The sequence below is a fragment of the Mauremys mutica genome, chromosome 2 (assembly GCF_020497125.1).
Source record: "Mauremys mutica isolate MM-2020 ecotype Southern chromosome 2, ASM2049712v1, whole genome shotgun sequence".
Lineage (NCBI taxonomy): Eukaryota > Metazoa > Chordata > Testudines > Geoemydidae > Mauremys > Mauremys mutica.
In genome coordinates, this window is record NC_059073.1 from 174806892 (window position 1) to 174826618 (window position 19727).

General features: G+C 44.6%; 1 protein-coding gene across 2 annotated transcripts in view; it reads right to left on the reverse strand.

The window, feature by feature from the left end:
- Positions 1-19727, reverse strand: part of ANKS6 (ankyrin repeat and sterile alpha motif domain containing 6) — a 92065-nt gene that overhangs the window by 4806 nt on the left and 67532 nt on the right. Inside the window, exons 15-17 of one of the 2 annotated variants that reach the window (XM_045006747.1) lie at positions 11241-11357; positions 6579-6675; positions 824-1100 (exon numbers count right to left, since the gene is read on the reverse strand). In XM_045006747.1, the coding sequence (XP_044862682.1) occupies positions 1027-1100; positions 6579-6675; positions 11241-11357 (288 nt within the window). In that variant the 3' untranslated portion in view covers positions 824-1026. Of the gene's footprint in view, positions 1-823; positions 1101-6578; positions 6676-11240; positions 11358-19727 lie in introns of those variants that run through there. The other variant, XM_045006746.1, reaches the window with a different exon arrangement.

A 19727-nucleotide genomic window follows, 5' to 3' on the forward strand; every position in this document is an offset into this window, starting at 1 on the left:
CTTTTGGGGTGTTACAGTGAGGTTAGGATATGGATGGAGACAGATTATTCAATAGAATAATCCCCTCAGAGCTCAGACAACCGTCTTGCTTGGGCCCCCATAGATTGGTCCTCTGTTCTGAATTTTAAGGGTGAAGGAGTAAGTTAATGTATGTTTCTCTGTGTTGTACTGAGCTAGGTTACAGGATGCAATGTTTTCAGAGAGAGATGACATAACTGAAGTACAAATAAACCTTTCTTTCAACAATAAACTTTATTATGAAACAGGTTGGCTGCCAAAAATATAATATACACATCAACTTTTCCAAAGGTTCTTGTAGTGAATTTCATATATATTTGCCAGAAGCAGTGACCTTGGCAGGAGGTGCTGGGTACCAGTGGGCTGAGGGCACAGTCAGTCAGCAATTGAGTTTATAGTTCCAAAAACTCATTAAAAAGCAACAGGTGGAACCATCTGTCTTCCCTCCACAAGTCTGTCTCATGTTGCATTTAGTAAGACATGTAATCACCCATTTATTTCTTACTATTCTACTAGTACTTTTTCTGCCTGTCTTTATTTTCCTTTCAGAGTAGCAGCCGTGTTAGTCTGTATCCGCAAAAAGAACAGGAGTACTTGTGGCACCTTAGAGACGTTACATTACAATGAGCCATTACAAACACTGAATCTATCTCCCTTTGTAAGTATTCTCACACTTCTTATCAAACTGTCTGTACTGGGCTATCTTGATTATCACTTCAAAAGTTTTTTTTCCTTACTTAATTGGCCTCTTAGAGTTGGTAAGAAAACTCCCACCTTTTCATGCTCTCTGTATGTGTATATATATCTCCTCAATATATGTTCCATTCCATGCATCCGAAGGAAGTGGGCTGTAGCCCACGAAAGCTTATGCTCAAATAAATTTGTTAGTCTCTAAGGTGCCACAAGTACTGCTGTTCTTTTTATTTCCCTTGTACTACATCTCCTTAAATCTGTATACTCTCTCTAATTCCACACACAGATCCTCCTTGCTTTTGTGCTTGTTGTTGATTATTCTGGGAGTGTGGCCTTGGGTGGGCAGTCTGCACACCTTCCCTGAAGAACTGGATCATCCACTCCAGTGGCTGAATTAAAAATAAGGAAGTTGGTAGGTATAGCACTCCATCACACAAGCTGGGAATGCAAACTATTTTGAGAAAGATAACGATGCCAATACATTTTGAATACCAAGCTTTAGTGTAAGCATAGCCTGGTCCCTAGAGTGCAGTGGTAAGGTCAGCCCCCTTCTTACAGCCTCATGCTCAGGACTTGTCCCTAGCAAGATCAAGGAGTGATAGGAGAAGCTACTAATGGGGCAAGAAGAGGTTTGGAGGCATGCTATGACCAGAGCAAATTTAGTAATTATTTAAAATTTAGGCCGTTCAATTGTTACAGGCAGCCATCCTCTGGGAAATATCACCTTCCTCACCAGAGGAAAAAAGGAATTATTCCAAAGAGTTAGTGATAATCCTCACACAAATGCTGCAGCATTTTTTTCCCATATGGTTACCCCATAGCTGCTCATGGATTGGAGGGACTTTGTTAGCCACTGTAGGGTCCCAGGGATAAGCTAATTGTCATATAAACTTAATAGCAAGTTTTTCAATAGTTTTTCCCCATTTACAGAATAAGGAGAACACCACACGTGAGAGATGCTAAATGCATACTCTAAATGCACTTGATACTAAATGCACTTCTGGAAGGTGCTCAGACTTCCTGTTGATAGGCATGGTCTAAGAATCTAAATAAAACAGATTAGTCTAGAAAGATTGGAGTATAGGCATTTCTCTGATATTGCTGTTTAAGACTGCTGCAGTCTAAGGGAAAATAAACAGAATTATGCTAGGCTGCTTGTGGTTGTTGCACCTCAATAGAGTTCCAAAATTGTGTTTACAACTGTCTAAAATTATCTGTCTTGCAATTGCTTGGATATTGCTGTTTGAAATGCCAGCACGATGCTGCTCTTCATGTCTGCAAACCAAAGATATGATTGTCAGCTCTTGGCCTCGTCAAGTGGGTCTTCAGTAGCTCAGCCCTCCGGCCAAATCACAAACAGTCCAGTGCATGAAGGAACTCCTTCTGCAGTACCAAGGTTTCAACTAATGGTTAGACCTCTTCAGGGTCTTCAGCCCTGTCCTGGGGCCTTTTTAAACTCCCACCCCCTTTCTTGGGCTTTTAATGCAGAGTCTTATCCCTTCCTTGGGGCTTAGGCCACTTCGCGGGGGGAGGGGGGGGGGCTGGGGCCCACCCACTACTCCAGGTCCCAACCCAGGGATCCTAAAGACAGCAGCCACGTACTGCTTCCTCTAATAGTTGCTGCTGCGATTCCCTGGGCCGCTTCCCACATAGCCCCTTCCACTTCACCCTTAACTCAGGGCTGAAGTTCTCAATTCTTCTCCTTACTCACCCAATGCCACCAGAATCCATCTTCTGGTTCTCCCTTGAGCTCCAGCAAAGAGCATCCTTCTTTACTCCTCTGGTGCCAGCCAGGAACTGACCTGCTCAGGTCCTGCAGTGCCTCTTAACTGAGCCTGCTGGACTCAGATTGGCTGCTTCCCTGCAAGCTTTCTAGGCAGGCCTGGAGGACCTACCTTTACTGCTTCTTTTCTGGAGCAGGGTGTGGTAGGACTGCGAGGCCTCCAGCAGGGGGCCTCAACAGATCCAGTATACCCCACCACAAGACCTAAATGTGATGATATACCCTAGGGCAGGGGTAGGCAATCTATGCCACGTGTGCCGAAGGCAGCACGCGAGCTGATTTTCAGTGGCACTCACACTGCCCAGGTCCTGGCCACCAGTCTGGGGAGATCTGCATTTTAATTTAATTTTAAATGAAGCGTCTTAAACATTTTAAAAACCTTATTTACTTTACACACAACAATAGTTTAGTTATATATTAGAGACTTATAGAAAAAGACCTTCTATAAACGTTAAAATGTATTACTGGCACACGAAACCTTAAATTAGAGTAAATAAATGAAGACTCGGCACACCACTTCTGAAAGGTTGCTGACCCAGGGTTACCACCTTTGAAATGCAAAAAAACCCTGGCACCCACCCCCTACAAGACAAGCCCACAGCAACCTCAGCCACCAACCATAAGGCAACTCAGCAACTCCCCATCCCTTGAACAGCCACTTATAGTATCTAGAGAGAAAACACATATAGATAAGGTTAAGGAGATGTGCAATGTTATCACTCTCATGTGACTCAAACCCTCTCTCACACATGCGCGCAATGTGATTGCGTGTTTTAGGCAGATAGCTGCTGTATTTTCAACAGTTTTGATCTGTTATCGCTTAAACTATGGAAGTGGGAACACTGCAACATCTTGAGCCGGACACGGAAACTTTTACCATTATATATCCCAGTGTATTGTCATAATAATGCAAATCTTTAAACCTATGTTAAAAAAACCAACAACCTGGTACATTAAATTATTTTTCTGGCAACTGGCAAATCCATAAATAATGGCTAGGCTGGTCAAATACTGTTCATGTGGTAATGCTATATACCCGTGTTTTTCTTTTGCAGTCACCCTGCTCTGCCTGAATCTCCAGCTCACTCCATATCAGAATCCAAACATCAGCCTCTGCCCATCTGGCACTATGCTCCTGTCATAAACAAATAGTTAAGGTTTAATGCCTCTTTTACCTGTAAAGGGTTAAGAAGTTCACCTAGCCTAGCTGACACCTGACCAGAGGAACCAATGGGGGAACAAGATGTTTCAAAAGGAAGGAGGGAAGTTTTCCTTTGTTTAGTCGTTTTTCAGTTTCAGCCGGAATGAAAAAGATCAAGGAACCAGCCTCTTATCAGAGTAGTAAGTTTTAGAAAGGGATAAATAGGGTTATGTTTATTTTCTTTGTAACTTGCCTTGGAACCATTAAGGGAATTATCAAATTTGGGTATTCTTGTGTGTATTAAGATTTTTGCCCAGGCGAACATCCTCTGTGTTTGGAATCTATTGTCTGTGAGAGTCGCTGGTATGCTAATCTCTCCCAGAAGGTTTTCTTTTACCTTTCTTTTCTTTAATTAAAAGCCTTTTTCTTAATACCTGATTGATTTTTTCCTTGTTTTTAGATCCAAGGGGGTTGGATCTGTATCCACCAAGAGTTGGTGGGAGAAAGGAGGGGGGATGGTTAATTTCTCCTTGTTTTAAGATCCAAGGGGTTTGGATCTGTGTTCACCAGGAAATTGGTGAAGTCTCTCAAGGCTACCCAGGGAAGAAAAGTAGTGCTTGGGGGTGGTGGCAGCGATACCAGATCTAAGCTGGTAATTAAGCTTAGAAGTGTCCATGCAGGTCCCCACATCTGTACCCTAAAGTTCAGAGTGGGGAAGGAACCTTGACAGCTCATAAGATGCTTTTCGTGCCTGAGACATTGATAATCAAAGTTATCCAGAAGTTGCCACAGGTATATCACCAGAAATTCTCTATTCTGAAAATGGAAACTTAGCTCCCGGGTGTTTTCACTGGTATTTGTACTGAAAAAGAAGCTTTTGTGCAAGTTGATTCTTGTGTAGTGGAGTGTAGAAAATGGACCTGACAGTACCTCAGCAACCACTAGCTGTGACATTATTGACATGAACTGTGACCAATATAGATCATTGTTGCAACCAAGGTCCTATAGTTGCACCAAATCTTGTACAAAGGAGGTCCAGTAAGGTGTCTATAGAAAGGTTACAATTTGCTGGTTATGATTATGCTGTCTGTATGTGTGTATCATTTTTGTAGTTGAAGTTATGAATATTAGCTATGTATTTGTATCTCAATGTGTTTGATTCTAAGTAGCATTAGTGAAGCATTTGGTCAGCTTCTTGAGAAACTGGTTTGGTCTGCAAAGGACCCCGGCCGTGGGCTCTGACTGCCCTGCTCTAAGCACTTCGCCATGAATTGATACTCTCAGTTGTGGCCCGCCAGAGGCCGCTTCGTTACACTAGTGCACAACAAAATGGCAGTGGGCGGACTACTTGTACCTGTGTTGAGGTACATAATGAGATACCATCCACATTATCATTTAATTTATCAAGGCTGGAATGATTGAGACTCAGTCATTATTTAGACCAGCAAAATCAAAATTTACTTTGAACGTTACTTAGTATGACCAATAAACTACTGAAGCAGTTTTGTGAGTAGATGCAAGGTGTATTTCAATAAGGTGAAGGGGAACACATGGTACATAGCATGATAATTTCTGTGGGTCAACGAATAACATTCATTTCCCTCTTAAAGTACGAATCCAGGCTCAGAAACACTGCCTGGAGCAGGCCTTGCGCCTGTCTCCCAACCCTGTACAGACAGAGCAGCCAGAAATGCATCTCTGCATCTGGCTGGGACCTTGTTAGCAGGAGAAATGCATACTTTTCCACTGCATGTATTGTGTTCACCAGTCTCACGTCTGGGGATGATGGTAACAAGGGGCAGCATACACATAGTTAGGTAATAGTAACGTCTTTCTCATTGTTTTGATTTCATTGGTGTATTTGGGAGGCTGTTTTTCCAGGATTTGTGGGGAAATTGTTACCACTGTCACAACTAAAACAGTAACCTTGCAGCTACACCAACTGAAAACAATCCCCCCCAGAAAACTATAACATCTATGACAGAGAGCCAGTTGAGTCAGGTTGCTAAATTGCTAAACTGGGAGCCTGAACTGCCCTCAGGTAGAGGAACTAGAGGTTATTGTCCTATACAGAGGGTCCAATTGTCATTCAAGCGATAGAAGTTGCTCATGGCCAGTACAAGGGGTTTTGGGGCACAGAAAAATAATGGAATTCATTATTTCCTACATTCGGTGAAATAACTGATTCTACTGCTTGAGACAGACCGACACCCCAAATCTGCCATGGGATCCCGGGTCTTTGCAGACTCGGCAGCCATAGAAGGATCAGAGAGCTGTTATACCATCATAAAGACCCCCATTAGGAGAAACTGTGTAAGGCCAGTTAGCCTTGGCTGGAGGTGAAGTATTGTCAGTCTTTCAAAAGTTTCTGTAATTGTGAATTTACAGAAAGAGAGTTTCTCCAGGTGGGTCTCGAGACACTCACTAGCAACGTTCAAATGATCCCCTCTTCTTTCTATCCAGAATGTAATAGGCAGGGCTCAGCACTGATGTTCATGTACTGCAAAAATGCAGCGCAACATGTACAGTACCCACTACTCCACTAAGTAGCCTATTTGATGACCGTAAGAGGTAAGAAATTGGTCTGCTTCCAGGGATGGACAAGGAGCAATCCTAGCTATCTCATTATGAGATTGAGACCTACCTCATATGAAAAACACCCCCCCCCCAGTGGCTTTCAGTGTAAAATGCAATACATTGTTAATTTAAAAACTTTTTGAATTAACCAAATACACACTAATCTGTTTGAAATCCATAAATACTATCCCTATATAAAAATCTTATAAATTCTCTGCCTTTTTACTGTGAAATCTTCACTACAGTCTGAAAGAGAGAAATGCAAGAATCTTTAAACCAACACATAGCATGTTTGCATATACTGTACTTTACCTAGTTTAAAAAAATTGCTTGAAGTTGATCTGACAACATATGAATAATACTTACATTGAGAATTGCCAGGAGGTCTGGTATTACTAACACTACTCTCAAAGGAAGAGTGGAAATTGTGTATGGTTTCCTGTAAAATCTGCCTCTCTCGTCCCTGTAAAAGAAATAGATTTAAACAAAAAAGGCATTCTTAAATTTCTCATTCAATAATGCATTTATTAAGGTTAAACACAAATATGAAAATTTGTGTCTATCCTGGAAAGCAATTATCACATTGAAAGTGTAATGAATTGAACATAATAAAAAATTATGCCCTGCAAACACAGAGCAATATATATTTAATTTTATTTATTTTATTTTCTTAATTTTGGAAATTATAGAATTCAGATTTACTTGGATTTAAAACAAAAAAAAATCAATTCTGTTTCCCTACTTTACCTTCACAGAGCCATACTGTAGACAATGTGCACACAGCCATGGCCATGGAACCTATTGGGAATAGCTGGTAGACAGAGATGCAAACATGTTCGTCTAGCCCTACATTCCATGGGCGCAAAGTATAAACAGCACATTTCCTGTCAAAGTCCTTCATTTCCACGCTCTACCAGCTGTAACCAATCCTCTTCCTTTCCATCAGGATAGTAGGGCAATTTGTAAGATTTAATTTTTTCATAATTTTAAGATTTTTTAAATAGTTTCCACCATTTTTCATCAAGTTTCTCCCTGTTTTATGCTGTCTCAACTTTAATCAACAATGGCAAATCTATCCAAAACTTGGATTTTAAGAAAACTTGGCTTTTATTCCTCTAAACTCTCTGTTTCTAACAGATACAATGTATGTCTGTTATGCGTAGAGAAGTACATTCAGACAAACCTGTGAGGTCTATAAGTGCTTTTCAAAAAATGCTAAAACAGACAAACAGATTTGTCTCCAGAATTTGCTCTTACGAGAGGTTCTAGAAATATATGAACTGGAGAGATCTTTCTGACACTTAATAGATTTACTTGTCAATTCTCAAAAAATCCATTCTGTGCTCAAAAAGTAAGCGTTGTAACTTTAGGGAGGACATGCTATATTCTTAATATGAGGTTATATCCCTACTTTAAGGGCAAAACACAATTCAGCCTTAACTATGAAACCCAGTAAGAGCTGATGTAAAGACCTGCACAAAGAAAATCATTTACAGTGCCGTGACGTTCCCCTCTGGTGTCATCTGGACCGGTGATCTGCTAGGTCCCTCCAATTCTTGACTCTGGGAGCCAGCCCTACCTGTCTCTGCTGTGAGAGCCCCCACTTCTGGGCTGTTCACGCACAGCCTCTGGCATGTCAGCTGCTCCCAGCCACTTGCAACTGAATGACACTAGACAACATCTCTGGTCCCAGACACAACCCTAGGAACCTTTGTCTTGCAGTGTCCAGTTATGCCTCCTGGACACTGCAAGCTGGAGTTGTGTCTGGGACCGGAGATACTGGCTAGAGTCATTCGGTTGAAAGTACCTGGGAGCAGCTGACATGCCAGAGGCTGTGAGTGAACAGCCGAGGAGTTGGAGTTCTCACAGCAGAGCAGGGTAAGGCTGGCTCCCAGAGTCAAAGATTGGAGGGACCTAGCAGATCACCGGTCCGAATAACACCAGGGGTGAATGTCACAGTGGTGCAGTGAGCAGGGTATATGTGCAGCTTGTTACTCCAAGTGAAGTTCACACTTTAAACACTGATATTTGTGATTTTAAGTGAGTCTTAAGTGCAGTGGCTAAGAAGGGTCAGGAGGAGGTCAAGTTTTGTTATTTTCTGTTTGCTTATTTTGGGAAAGGGAAGTAGGAACAAAAAAGCAGGAAAATTAGTGAAAGCAGTAAAGCGATTGTGAAGTTGGAACTTTTTAGACTGCGGATTGCAGAAAAGGAGAGGGAGCACCAGGGCAGGTGCTTCCATTAGGCAACCCTAGGCGATCGCCTAGGGCGCCAGGATTCAGGGGGCGGCATTTTGTGCGCTCCCCACGGGGCGCATGGGAGCTTCCGGTTCCGCTCCTGTCATGCCGCCGAAGAAGGACCTTCTGCCGACGTGCCGCGGAAAACAGCGGCAGGCAACTGAGCAGCTCGATGACTGCCGCTGTTGCCTGCGGCATTTCGGCGGAGGGTCCTTCTTCGGCGGGGTGACGGGAGCGGAACCGGAAGCTCCCGCGCGCCCTGTGGCGAGTGCACAAAATGCCCCCCCCCCCCCCCGAATTCTGCCTGGGGAGCACCAGAGATTATTGCAACTGAAAGAACTGGAGATAGAGGCAGCCAGAGAAAAAGAGGCAGCCAGGGAGGCAGCCAGAAAGGAGACTGCACACAGAAGGACCATGGAAGAAAAAGAGAGAGAAAGAGAGCAAAAACACCAACTGGATCTGCTAGGGAAGCAGAACCAGAACCCCCCGACCATCACTCCAAAAATCCACAAATGGGAACACTTATGTCCTGCATACAGTGAAGAGGATGATATTGCTGAGTATCTCACTACCTTCAAAAGGCTGTGTGTAATACATGAAATCCCGATAATAAGAGTTCCTAACCTGATGGCAAAATTAACTGGTAAAGCTCAAAATGTATTCTATGGAATATCTATTGAAGATACTTTAGACTATTGTAAATTTCAAGATACTGTTTTGCGAACTTTTCAGATTACCCCGGAAGCATATAGAGTTAAATTTAGGAAACTTAAGAGGGATATTGGTATGAGTAATGAGGAATATATAAACAAAATGAAAGATTTGTTGGGAAAATGGGTGAGGGGCAAAGATGTGGCAAGTTTTGAGAGAATGTTGGATCTTCTTGCTCAAGAGCACTTTCTAAGCATATATAAGGCTGATGTAAAGCAGTGTCTATGGGACAAAGATGTAAAGTCTGTGGATAAGATGGCTTTTTTAGCTGATGCCTTCGAACAGAATCAGGTGTCTATTGAGGGCAGGCCACAGAAGGAGGGGTTTAAAACTGGTGGGAAGGGAGGATCCCATTTTGCCCTGAGAAGAGAAGGAGGTTGGGAGCCTAAACACTGTCTTACCCAAAAACATTCCTCTACTGGTAACTCTCATCCCCAAATGCCTGTAAAAGCAGAAGAGCCCAAAAGTGCTATCAGTGTAATTCCACTGATCACCTGAGGAATAAATGCCCTGGGATAGGAGGAAGCAGGCAAACAATAGCTCATGTTAGTTCTGCTGTCCTCAACACAGAACTCCCCTAAGCAACTGAAACCTATCATATTGCTTCTGTGAGGTTTGCCTCTGCAGAACCAGATATGGAGCATGTTAAGGCTGTCCAAATTAATGGCAAGGAATACTTGGGGCAGAGGGATACAGGGGCCCAGAGCTCTCTGATTAAGCAGAGTGTGGCCCCAAAGGCCAGTATGTTGCCTGGCCAAATGGCAAAAAATCGTGGGAGTGGGCGAAAGCAGATTCCTCGTATCACTAGCTAAAATCCATGTGGTGTGGGAAGGTTTGGAAAGTGTTCTGACTGTGGAGATAATGGAACACCTCCTAGTTGACCTCCTCCTTAGTAATAATTTTTTCCGTGTAGCTCAGGTTAAAGTATTTGCCTGCAGCAAGAGGGAGTGTTATGCTGGGACCCCTGAGGGAAAGGGTAAGGTCTCAGGAACTGCTGAGAGAATGGGAGAGTGTCCCCTTGAGTCTTCTGCAGCTGGGGGAAGCCACATGCTCCCAGGTGGGAGGGTGGTTGAGACCAACTCCTGCACTGCAGCTGGAGGCAATACCACATCAGGAAGGGATGGGGGTGTAATGTCTGCCAGGGAGAGAACTGTCCAGGTTGTTAGATGCCAGCAGGTCACAGCTGAACCAGAGACAAACCCGGCTCTAGGGAGCAGAGAGAAATGTGTCCCAGAGAAGAGGCAGGGGATCCAAGAAACCACTAAGGTGGGTAAGGATTCCTGTGACCTTGTAATACAGGGAAGCAGGGTGCTTCCAAGTATGGGAGGGGCTGAGACTAGCTCCTTTCCAGCAGAAGGCAACATGCCCTCAGGCGCAGGGGCAGGAGAGGTGTTGTCAGTGATTAAGGAAACTGTCCCAGTTGTTAGCTGGCAGAGTTCAATGCGGGTTTGACATGATCAAAAGTCTTAGTATCCTGTATGCCTGGACTGGTATAAAGACAGAATGGAACTTGGAATTGAAAGACTTGAGAAGAACCATAAGATTTAGCTGCAGAGATGCACCAGCTCACAGTCTGTGACTAAAGAAATCCATTGTAGGGAATTCTCCTTTTTTCTGCCTTTCTCCTTATTTCCAATTGTAAATAACAAACAAGAAGACAACAACACTGTGCCGCCCGAGAAAAATGCTACGTGAGCCCAGTTGAAAAGAGATCAAAAGGCTAATAAGCACAATTTTATTCTAGAGAAGGATAAATTATAGAATTGTTTTGACATCATGATGGTTGAAGGACAAATAGCTGTAATATGACAAATATTTAAGTCACCACTAGCTTCTTTTTATTATTATGAATGAATGAGTAAAAAAAGTGAATAACTGTCCAGTTACTGAACAAGGAAGGAATTAATGGAGGAGGCTTGGAAATATCAAAGAAATATAATATTGTTTATCACTAATAATTTACATTAAATATCTTGTTTATAAAACTAGGTTTGTTTTTTTTCAACATCCATTGTTTGGATCTGAAATATAAGCAAATCTGAAAAAGTAGTTTATCAGTTTTCTTATTTCAAACCATACCTACCTTTCCTGCATTCAGTTCAGAAATAGCTGCCAGAATTTGCTGCCTAGATCCATCAGTTTTAATTCCCAGCTCTTTCAAATCACCATCAGTAAGTGTGAGGAAGGCTTCCATATCCACCTTTGGAAAAAAGATACACAGGCATACATTTACTGTGTAGATTGGTTTTCTCTCATATATATTTAACTTTATGAACTTATTTTATATTATTTTTATATATATATATATATATATATATATATATATATATATATATACACACACACACACACACACACACACACACACACATATACTAGAAGCAGAAACCCCATGCTGTCAAACAGGTATGGCAATTGGGCCAAGAAATCCATCATCTATGCAGTCTCCATACAACCAATGGAATTGTTGCATTCAAATTAGCTGTAGAGTAAAGGCAGTGATTGGGTGAGCTACTTCTGATATCACAATGCTCTACACCTTTTGGCATGGATATATGCCTTGCTGTCACACATGTGTAATTCATAACTTTAGAATGGCTGAGAACTTAAAAGCTGGCTGGTAACAGACTGCAAATCCCAGTGATGACTGAAGCTGGTGATATTCTGAACAAAATGAGCTCTCTTGACTCAACAGACAATCTAGGCTGCCAAGTGATACACAGGTTCACAGATTTTAAGGCCAGAAGGGACCATTGTGATCATCTAGTCTGACCTCCTGTAGAACATAAGTCATGGAACTTCACAAACATAATTCCCAGAGCACATCTTTTATAAAAACATCCAATCTTCATTTAAAAACGGTCTCTGATGTAAAATCCACCACAACCCTTGGTAAATTATTCCAATAATAAATTACTCTCGCCATTAAAAATTTACACATTATTTCCAGCTTGAATTTGTCTAGCTCAGCTTGAATTTGTCTAGTTGACATCATGCTGGGTTTGTTCTTTGAGCATGAGCACCTATATTGATATAGTGCAGTAACTCCCCACTTAACGTTGTAGTTATGTTCCTGAAAAATGTGACTTTAAGCAAAACAATGTTAAGCGAATCCAATTTCCCCATAAGAATTAATGTAAAAGGGGTGTTAGGTTCCAGGGAAATTTTTTTCACCAGACAAAAAACTATATATATAGTTACCCAGGGAATACCTTGCTGCTAAATCAGTGGTTCTCAAACTTTTGTACTGGTAACCCCTTTCACACAGAAAGCCTCTGAGTGCGACCCCCTCCCCCACGCCCATATAAATTAAAAATACTTTTTTATATATTTAACACCATTATAAATGCTGGAGGCAAAGCAGGGTTTGGGGTGGAGGCTGACAGCTTGCAACCCCCCCCCGCATGTAATAACCTCATGACCTTCTGTGGGGTACCGACCCCCAGTTTGAGAGCCCCTGTGCTAAATGATGAACTAGCACTCGGCTGAACCCTCAAGGGTTAACACATTGTTGTTAATGTAGCCCCAAATTCTACAACGGGCCTGCACAACTCATAAAGCAGCGAGGGCCACATTCCTCCAAAAAAAACAGCTGAGGGCTGAAACCTCCCAGCCTTGCAGAAACACCCTGCCCCAGGGCCGCCCAGCCCTGCGGAAACAAACCCTCCTTCCCCAACACCGCCCCACCAAAACAGCTGTGGGCCAAAAAGGAAGGTTGGGAGTGGGGAGGTGATACTTTATTTTAAATCAACCAGGGGCTCCCAGCTGAAAAGGTGGCTGGGAGCCCTCAGGGACAAATTAAAGGGCCCGGGGCTCCAGCGGCTGGGGGAACCCGGCAGCGCCAGCTCTAGGTTTTTGCTGCCCCAAGCAAAAAAAAATTTGGCTGCCCCCCGTCCCAGCCCTGGGCTTCCCCCTGTACCCCCCTGCTGCCCCAGTCCTGGGCTCTCACCCCACCCACACCCCCTGCCACCCCAGCGCTGGGCTTCCCCCTTTCCTCCCCACCAGTGCCCTCCCCCCACCCCGCTGCTGCCCCAGCCCTGGGCTCCCCCCTACCAGTGCCTGCCCCACACCTCCTGCCGCCCCAGCCCTGGGTCACTGGTAACTCGCTCCCAGGGTGGGTCATTCATCAGGAATTTTGGATGTGCACAAAACACAGACAGGATTGGTTCCCATATGGTTACAGAGCTGCAGTAAAGTGGAAACATTTTCAGCTTGTGTGATTGGAGGATATCTGGATGCATATTATAAGACTGTCCTCCATAAATGAGGAAAAGTTGAGGTGCCTTTATTATTCTTTTGTTCCACTCTTTCTTCCTATGGGGAATTTGCCAATGCAATATCACTGTCTTCCTTTTAAACAAAGGAAAAGGCAATGGCTGTTGAAAATAGCAATTCCAGTCCTAATAAGCATTTCTTGCTCAATTTTATCCTACTTTTTCTACAGCAAGTTACAGCGGATCAGTATATTTGATCTGGGAGAAATGAAGTAACAGCTGCCCAAACTGAGCTTCAGCACTCCTGAATTTTGAGGTGTTCAAATCTGGAAGGCAGGTGCTGGGGCGGGGGGGGGGGGCTGGGGGCTCCGCGGGGGAGCATGGCAGCAACATGTCTGGAGCTGCATGGAGCCAGACACGCTGGTCTGAGTGGCACGGTAAGGGGAATGGGAGTGGAAGAAGGGGTAGGGAGTTCCGGGGGGCAGTCAAGGGACAGGGAGCAGGGGGGGTTGGATGGGGCGGAGGTTCGGGGGGGCAGTCAGGGGACAGGCAGCAGTTGGATAGGCATGGGAGTCTCAGGGGTTCATCAGGGGACAGGTAGGGGGTGAGGTCCTGAGGGGAAGTTGGGGGGATCTCAGGAAGGGGCAGTTGGGGACAAGGAGAAGGGAGGCTTAGATAGGGGCTGGGGTCCCAAGGGGCAGTTAGGGGCAGGGGTCTCGGGAGGGGGCAATCGGGGGACAAGGAGCAGCGGCATTTAGATAGGGGGTAGGGTCCTGGGAGAGGGGTTTCAGGGGACAAGGATCAGCGGTGTTAGATAGGGGATGGGGATCCTGGGGGGCAGTTAAGGCAGGGGTCCGTGGAGGGGGCAATCAGCAGCCGCGGGCCGGGATTCAAAGGGCTCTGGGCTGCCCTCCACTGTGGGCAACCCAGAGCCCTCTGACTCCCGGCAGCGGCTGGGATTTAAAGGGCTCCGCACTCCCCGCAGCTGCAGGCAGCCCAGAGCCCTTTGATTGCCCGCCGCCGCTGCGGGCAGCGTGGAGCCCTTTGATTGCCCGCCGCGGCTGGGATTTAAAGGGCCCTGGGCTCCCCGCGGCTGCGGGCAGCCCAGAGCCCTCTGGCTCCCACCGCGGCTGGGATTTAAAGGGCTCTGGGCTCCCCGCAGCTGCGGGCAGCCCAGAGCCCTCTGACTCCCACCGCAGCTGGGATTTAAAGGGCTCTGCACTCCCCGCAGCTGCGGGCAGCGCAGAGCCCTTTGATTGCCCACCGCCGCTGGGATTTAAAGGGCCCTGCTCTCCCCGCAGCTGCAGGCAGCCTAGAGCCCTTTGATTGCCCGCCGCCGCTGTGGGCAGCGTGGAGCCCTTTGATTGCCCACCGCGGCTGGGATTTAAAGGGCTCTGGGCTCCCCGCAGCTGCAGGCAGCCCAGAGCCCTTTGAAACCCAGCGGCGGCTGAGATTTAAAGGGCTCTGGGCTCCCTGCCGCTGCAGGCAACCCAGAGCCCTTTGATTGCCCGCCGCCGCTGCGGGCAGCGCAGAGCCCTTTGATTCCCTGCCGCGGCTGGGATTCAAAGGGCTCTGGGCTGGCCGCAGAGCGCCGTGTGCGGGGGATTCAGCACCCCCCCCCCCCCCCCCCGGGCCACACTGTGAGGCTCCGCGGGCCGGCCGTATGTTGTGCAGGCCTGTTCTACAAGACAGCAGGAATGGAGGGGAGGGGGGATAGCATAGCAGAGACAGACACACACCTTGTGTGTGGGAGAGAGCGAGAAATGCACACTGCCCCTTAAAGTAAGCTGACCCACTCTTAAGTGCATTGCCTTTTTAAGTAGATCAGGGAGTTGAGAAAGCAGATGCTGCCCCAGGCTCTCTGTCTCTCTCTGGTCTGCGTCCCCATCCTGCTCTATATGGAGAAGATGGGATAAGTGGGGTGTAGGAGCAGGGGGGAGGGGGACACTCTGACATTAAGCTCCCCCTCTCCTCCCCACAGCAAGCTGGAGGCTCAGGGAGCAGCTCCACGGCAGAGAGCAGGAGCAGCACATGGCAGTGGGGGGAGGGATAGCTGCAGTGGCTAGCCTGCTGGCAGGTGCTGCACAGGGAACTTAGGTGAGCGGGGAGCTGATGGGGGGCTGCCAGTCCACCCTGCTTCCAAGCCCCCACCAGCTAGCTCCAACAGGCTACTCTTCCTGCAAGCAGGCGGCTGCCAAACGACTTTAGAAGGGAGCATTGCACAACTTTAAATTCCCTAATTGATCAGCCACGTAACGACAAAACAACATTATCCAGGATGACTTTAAGTGAGGAGTTACTGTATACTTGTATTTCCATAAGGCAGTTGAATTAGAATCCAGAATCACATTCTGATTAATAAACTAGCACTATACAAAAATCAGTATGGCACCCATTAAATGGATTAACAGCTAGCTAAGAGAAAAAACTCAAAACCTAGTTGGTTAATGGGAAAATCACCAACAAGTAGGGGTGTTTCTAGTGGGTCCCACACTAATCAGATGGTGGCCTGATATTATTCATTTTTATTCATTTTATTAATGACGGAAGAAAATACAAAAAGAAGGTTTGGTGAGATGGTAAATAAAATCAAGAACATGTCATTAATACAGAGTGAATCGGATTGCTTGGTTAAGTTTGGCATGATCACATAATGTTTTAATACAAGCAAATATCAGGCCATAAATCTAGGAACAAAGAATGTACACCATATTTACATAATGGGGACCATATTCTGTAGTGTCTATGGAAAGGACTTGTGGGCCACTGTAGATGAAAATAAGATGTCAGTCTTTAACAGTGAGTGCAATTAACAACTGGAACAGCTTTCCAAGGAGTGTGGCAAATTCTCCATTACTTTAAATGTCTTCAAATCAAGATTGGATGTCTTTCTAAAATATATTGTTTAGATCACCTACAAGTTGTTGAACTAGATGTGGGAATCACTGACTGAAATCTATAGACTGTTAAATAGAAGGCTAGATTTGGTTGTCATAATGATCGCTTCTGGCCTTAAAATCTATGAATCTATGAAAAACTGCAGCTCAAGTATTTATGTGGGACAGGTACATGGGTGCTGGTACATCTGAAATAGGGTGCTGTGGTGTTGTACATGTTGGGATAATACTGATGTTCTTCAAAGGGTCAGCACAACGTTTGCATTTATAAACATTTCAATACCAGAAGCCCATCATCGTTTAGGGTCTGCTATGTTAATGGGGCTCAGCTAGAAGGACCTTGGTACTACACATTTCAGGTTTTCATAGTATTGTCCTCTGCAATCTGCTGTATTGAGGCTGGGAGCACATATGCTTTTCTATACATGCCACTGATCACCAAGATTTCTCTGGGCTGCTAGCACCCCTTACACTTTAAGTTAAGTTGCTAGAACAAAAAAGTAAAGCTGCTAAAGGATGTGTCAAGACAAAATTTCTCCCAGTTAACTCTGTTTAACAGTTTTCTTTTCCTCAGTTCTATTGCCCCATAGCAGCATTAATCTCTAGGTGGGTCTGTGTTAATGAACCAGATGATCTAGAGGCCTGAATACAGGTCTGGTATCCAGGATCTCCCTGTTCTTAATCTTGGCTCTGCCCTGTTACAGTGGGTGTCCTTGGTAGGTTGCACTCAACCTCAGTTTTTACAGCTGGGTGTACAGAACACATGACCTACCAGACTCACAGGGATGTTACAGGCATTGTTAAAGTTTGCACCACACTTTGAAGCCACAGAGCACTATATAAACTCTAGTTATAACTGCCTACAATTTTCTAAAGATATGACTGAAAGTCCTTCTACTTATTAAACCTTCACTGGATATGTATTTCCCACAATTACAGTTACTCCAGTTCATGAGTTCTCTATTAAGATAAATTCTGTTTATTTTTAAATTAAAAAAAAATCTAATTTTCTTCCTAAATAAAAACAATTATAATATATATACCGTATATCACAGGTTATTATACTGTATCATTATAAATATGTAGTTCTTTTAGAACTCTCCAATTATTCACGTGGGGAAAAACAGTGGAGTTTTTAATTTAACATTTACATTTACAAATGTCCATATTTTCTTAACAGTTCTTTTTGCAAGTATCTTAAAACACCTCTCTTTTTATATTTTAGTTGTCCTCTTGCTTTTACCCATCTCTTCCTCATAATTTCTTGGGGTACCACCATTGATTAGTCATTGATTTATCAATTCTGGGCCATAAACCGAAGCCTGGTGGTTTTGCTCCCTTGGTATGGCAGGCCTTCCAACTCAGTGTCAGGTGGCAGAAGGTATTAGGTTAGACCCCAGATTAGGTGAATGGTTTAGGACATAACATCACATCAGATACCACATTGTGTCCTGTATGGGGTCATATCTGGTGACATCGTCATCTTATCTCTCTCAATCACTCTCTTATCTATCTCATTGTAACGGAACAATAAGATGCTACTAACATTTATATACTATATACCATATATACTCAATCATAAACCGGTTTGTTTATAAGCCGACCCCCCCAAGATGGATAAGTAAAAATGGAAAAGTTTTATAACCCATTCATAAGCCGACCCTATAATTCAGGGGTCAGCAAACTTTGGCTCCCAGGCCACCAGGATAAGCCACTGGCGGGCTGAGATGGTTTGTTTACCTCGAGAGTCCGCAGGCACAGAGGTAAACCTAAGTAAACAAAGTGTCCCGGCGCGCCAGCTGCTTACCCTGACGGGCTGGGACAGCAACTGGTGGGGAAATTTTTTTGGGGGGTGAAGCTGGGAGTCAGGGGAGTAACCCCTGTGACCACCCCCCACATGACCCCACCCCTAGCCTGGGACCCCCACACTCTCCCCATCCCGTCCCTTCCCACCTTATCTGGGGAGGGTCAGGGGAGGATGTCTCTGGACTGGCTGGAGCTGCTCCGGCAGGCTGGGCAGTGCGGCTGCAGCCTGCTCCAGCAGGCCAGACCAGGCGGTGCGGCCGACTGTGGCAGGTTCCAGCAGGCTTCCGGCGCCTGGGTGGCACGGCCACAGCCTGCTCTGGGGAGCGGGGCCGAGTGACACGGCTGCAGCCTGCCAGCCCCGGAGCTGCAACTGCTTCAGAGGCTGGGGGGAGAGCAGCGTGGCCAGAAGCAGAGAGACTCTGGCCCCGCCTCTTCCCTTCTGTCTCTGCTAGCTGTGCTGCCTCTCCTTGCTCCCGCTATTGGAGGGAGGGGCTGTGTCCCACCTCTCGTTCTCTATACCCATTCATAAGCCAACCCCCATCTCTGGTGCTTCCTTTTTTTACTAAAAAAATTCGGCTTATGAACGAGTATATACGGTACGTATTGCAGAAAAACATATTTTAGGAATATTGTATAGAGTTTTAATTGGAACTATGTCTTACAGCCTTCTACCCATAAAGACAGTTGTCTTGGTAATCATGTATCAAACTGTGCAAGACTCATAAGGAGGGAAACATTAAAGGTAATAAATGCTAAATACTTCCTAAAATGAACTAAAATAGAAAAACTAAACATAAAATCACCAGGGCTTTAAAATCCATTATATCAGGCCCTCCCAGGGCTAAAAGCAAGTGCTACATGTCTCACTGGCAAGCTGAAGAGTACTCCTAATCAGTGGTACCCAAATCTCATTTCTAGTCCTGCTTGTTGATGAAATGTTGGATTTCAAAGCTATAACATTTTTATGTATCTAGAAAAGCTGCTACTGGCCCAAGACTAAATCTTGCCAATCCTAGTTTTTGGGGTAGGTAATTTTGGGGACAATTACACATTTTGAGACATGGGGGCAAAGGAAATATTTCTCTTGGAGGAGGCTTAAAAAAAAAAAGAAGCTCTTTAAAACAGCTGAGGAGTATGGAATGTCAGAAAAAGCTCCTGGGAAATGGAATACAGTTAAGTGATGCATTCATAAGCATGTGATAAAATGAGTGTTTTCCATTTTTCACACTGATATGACCTCCACATACATAGCATATGCATATTTTATAATTAATATTCTTTCTATGATTTTTTGGAACACTGGTGCTGTTTTTCCTATTTATCACTTTATTCTCAGATTGGCAGAGCACAGCTTTCTTTTTCATTAAATAATTGGATAAAACAAACAAAATAATTTCCCTAGGAGAAAAATAACAAATTTAAATTATAGAAAAATATGTTCCACAAAACCCAAAATGCCACATGCTATTTCTCTTCCTTCTTTAACTTTAGACTCTCACAGCTAAGTATAATGCTCAAAAAAATTCACTTACATTTTTGGGCACTGACCCTGAAAATACATGATTGCCTTTATGCACATGAATAGTCCCATTCAGTGGGCCTGCTCATGTGTGCAAACTTAAATGCATGTGTTTACGTGTGTATAGAATTGCG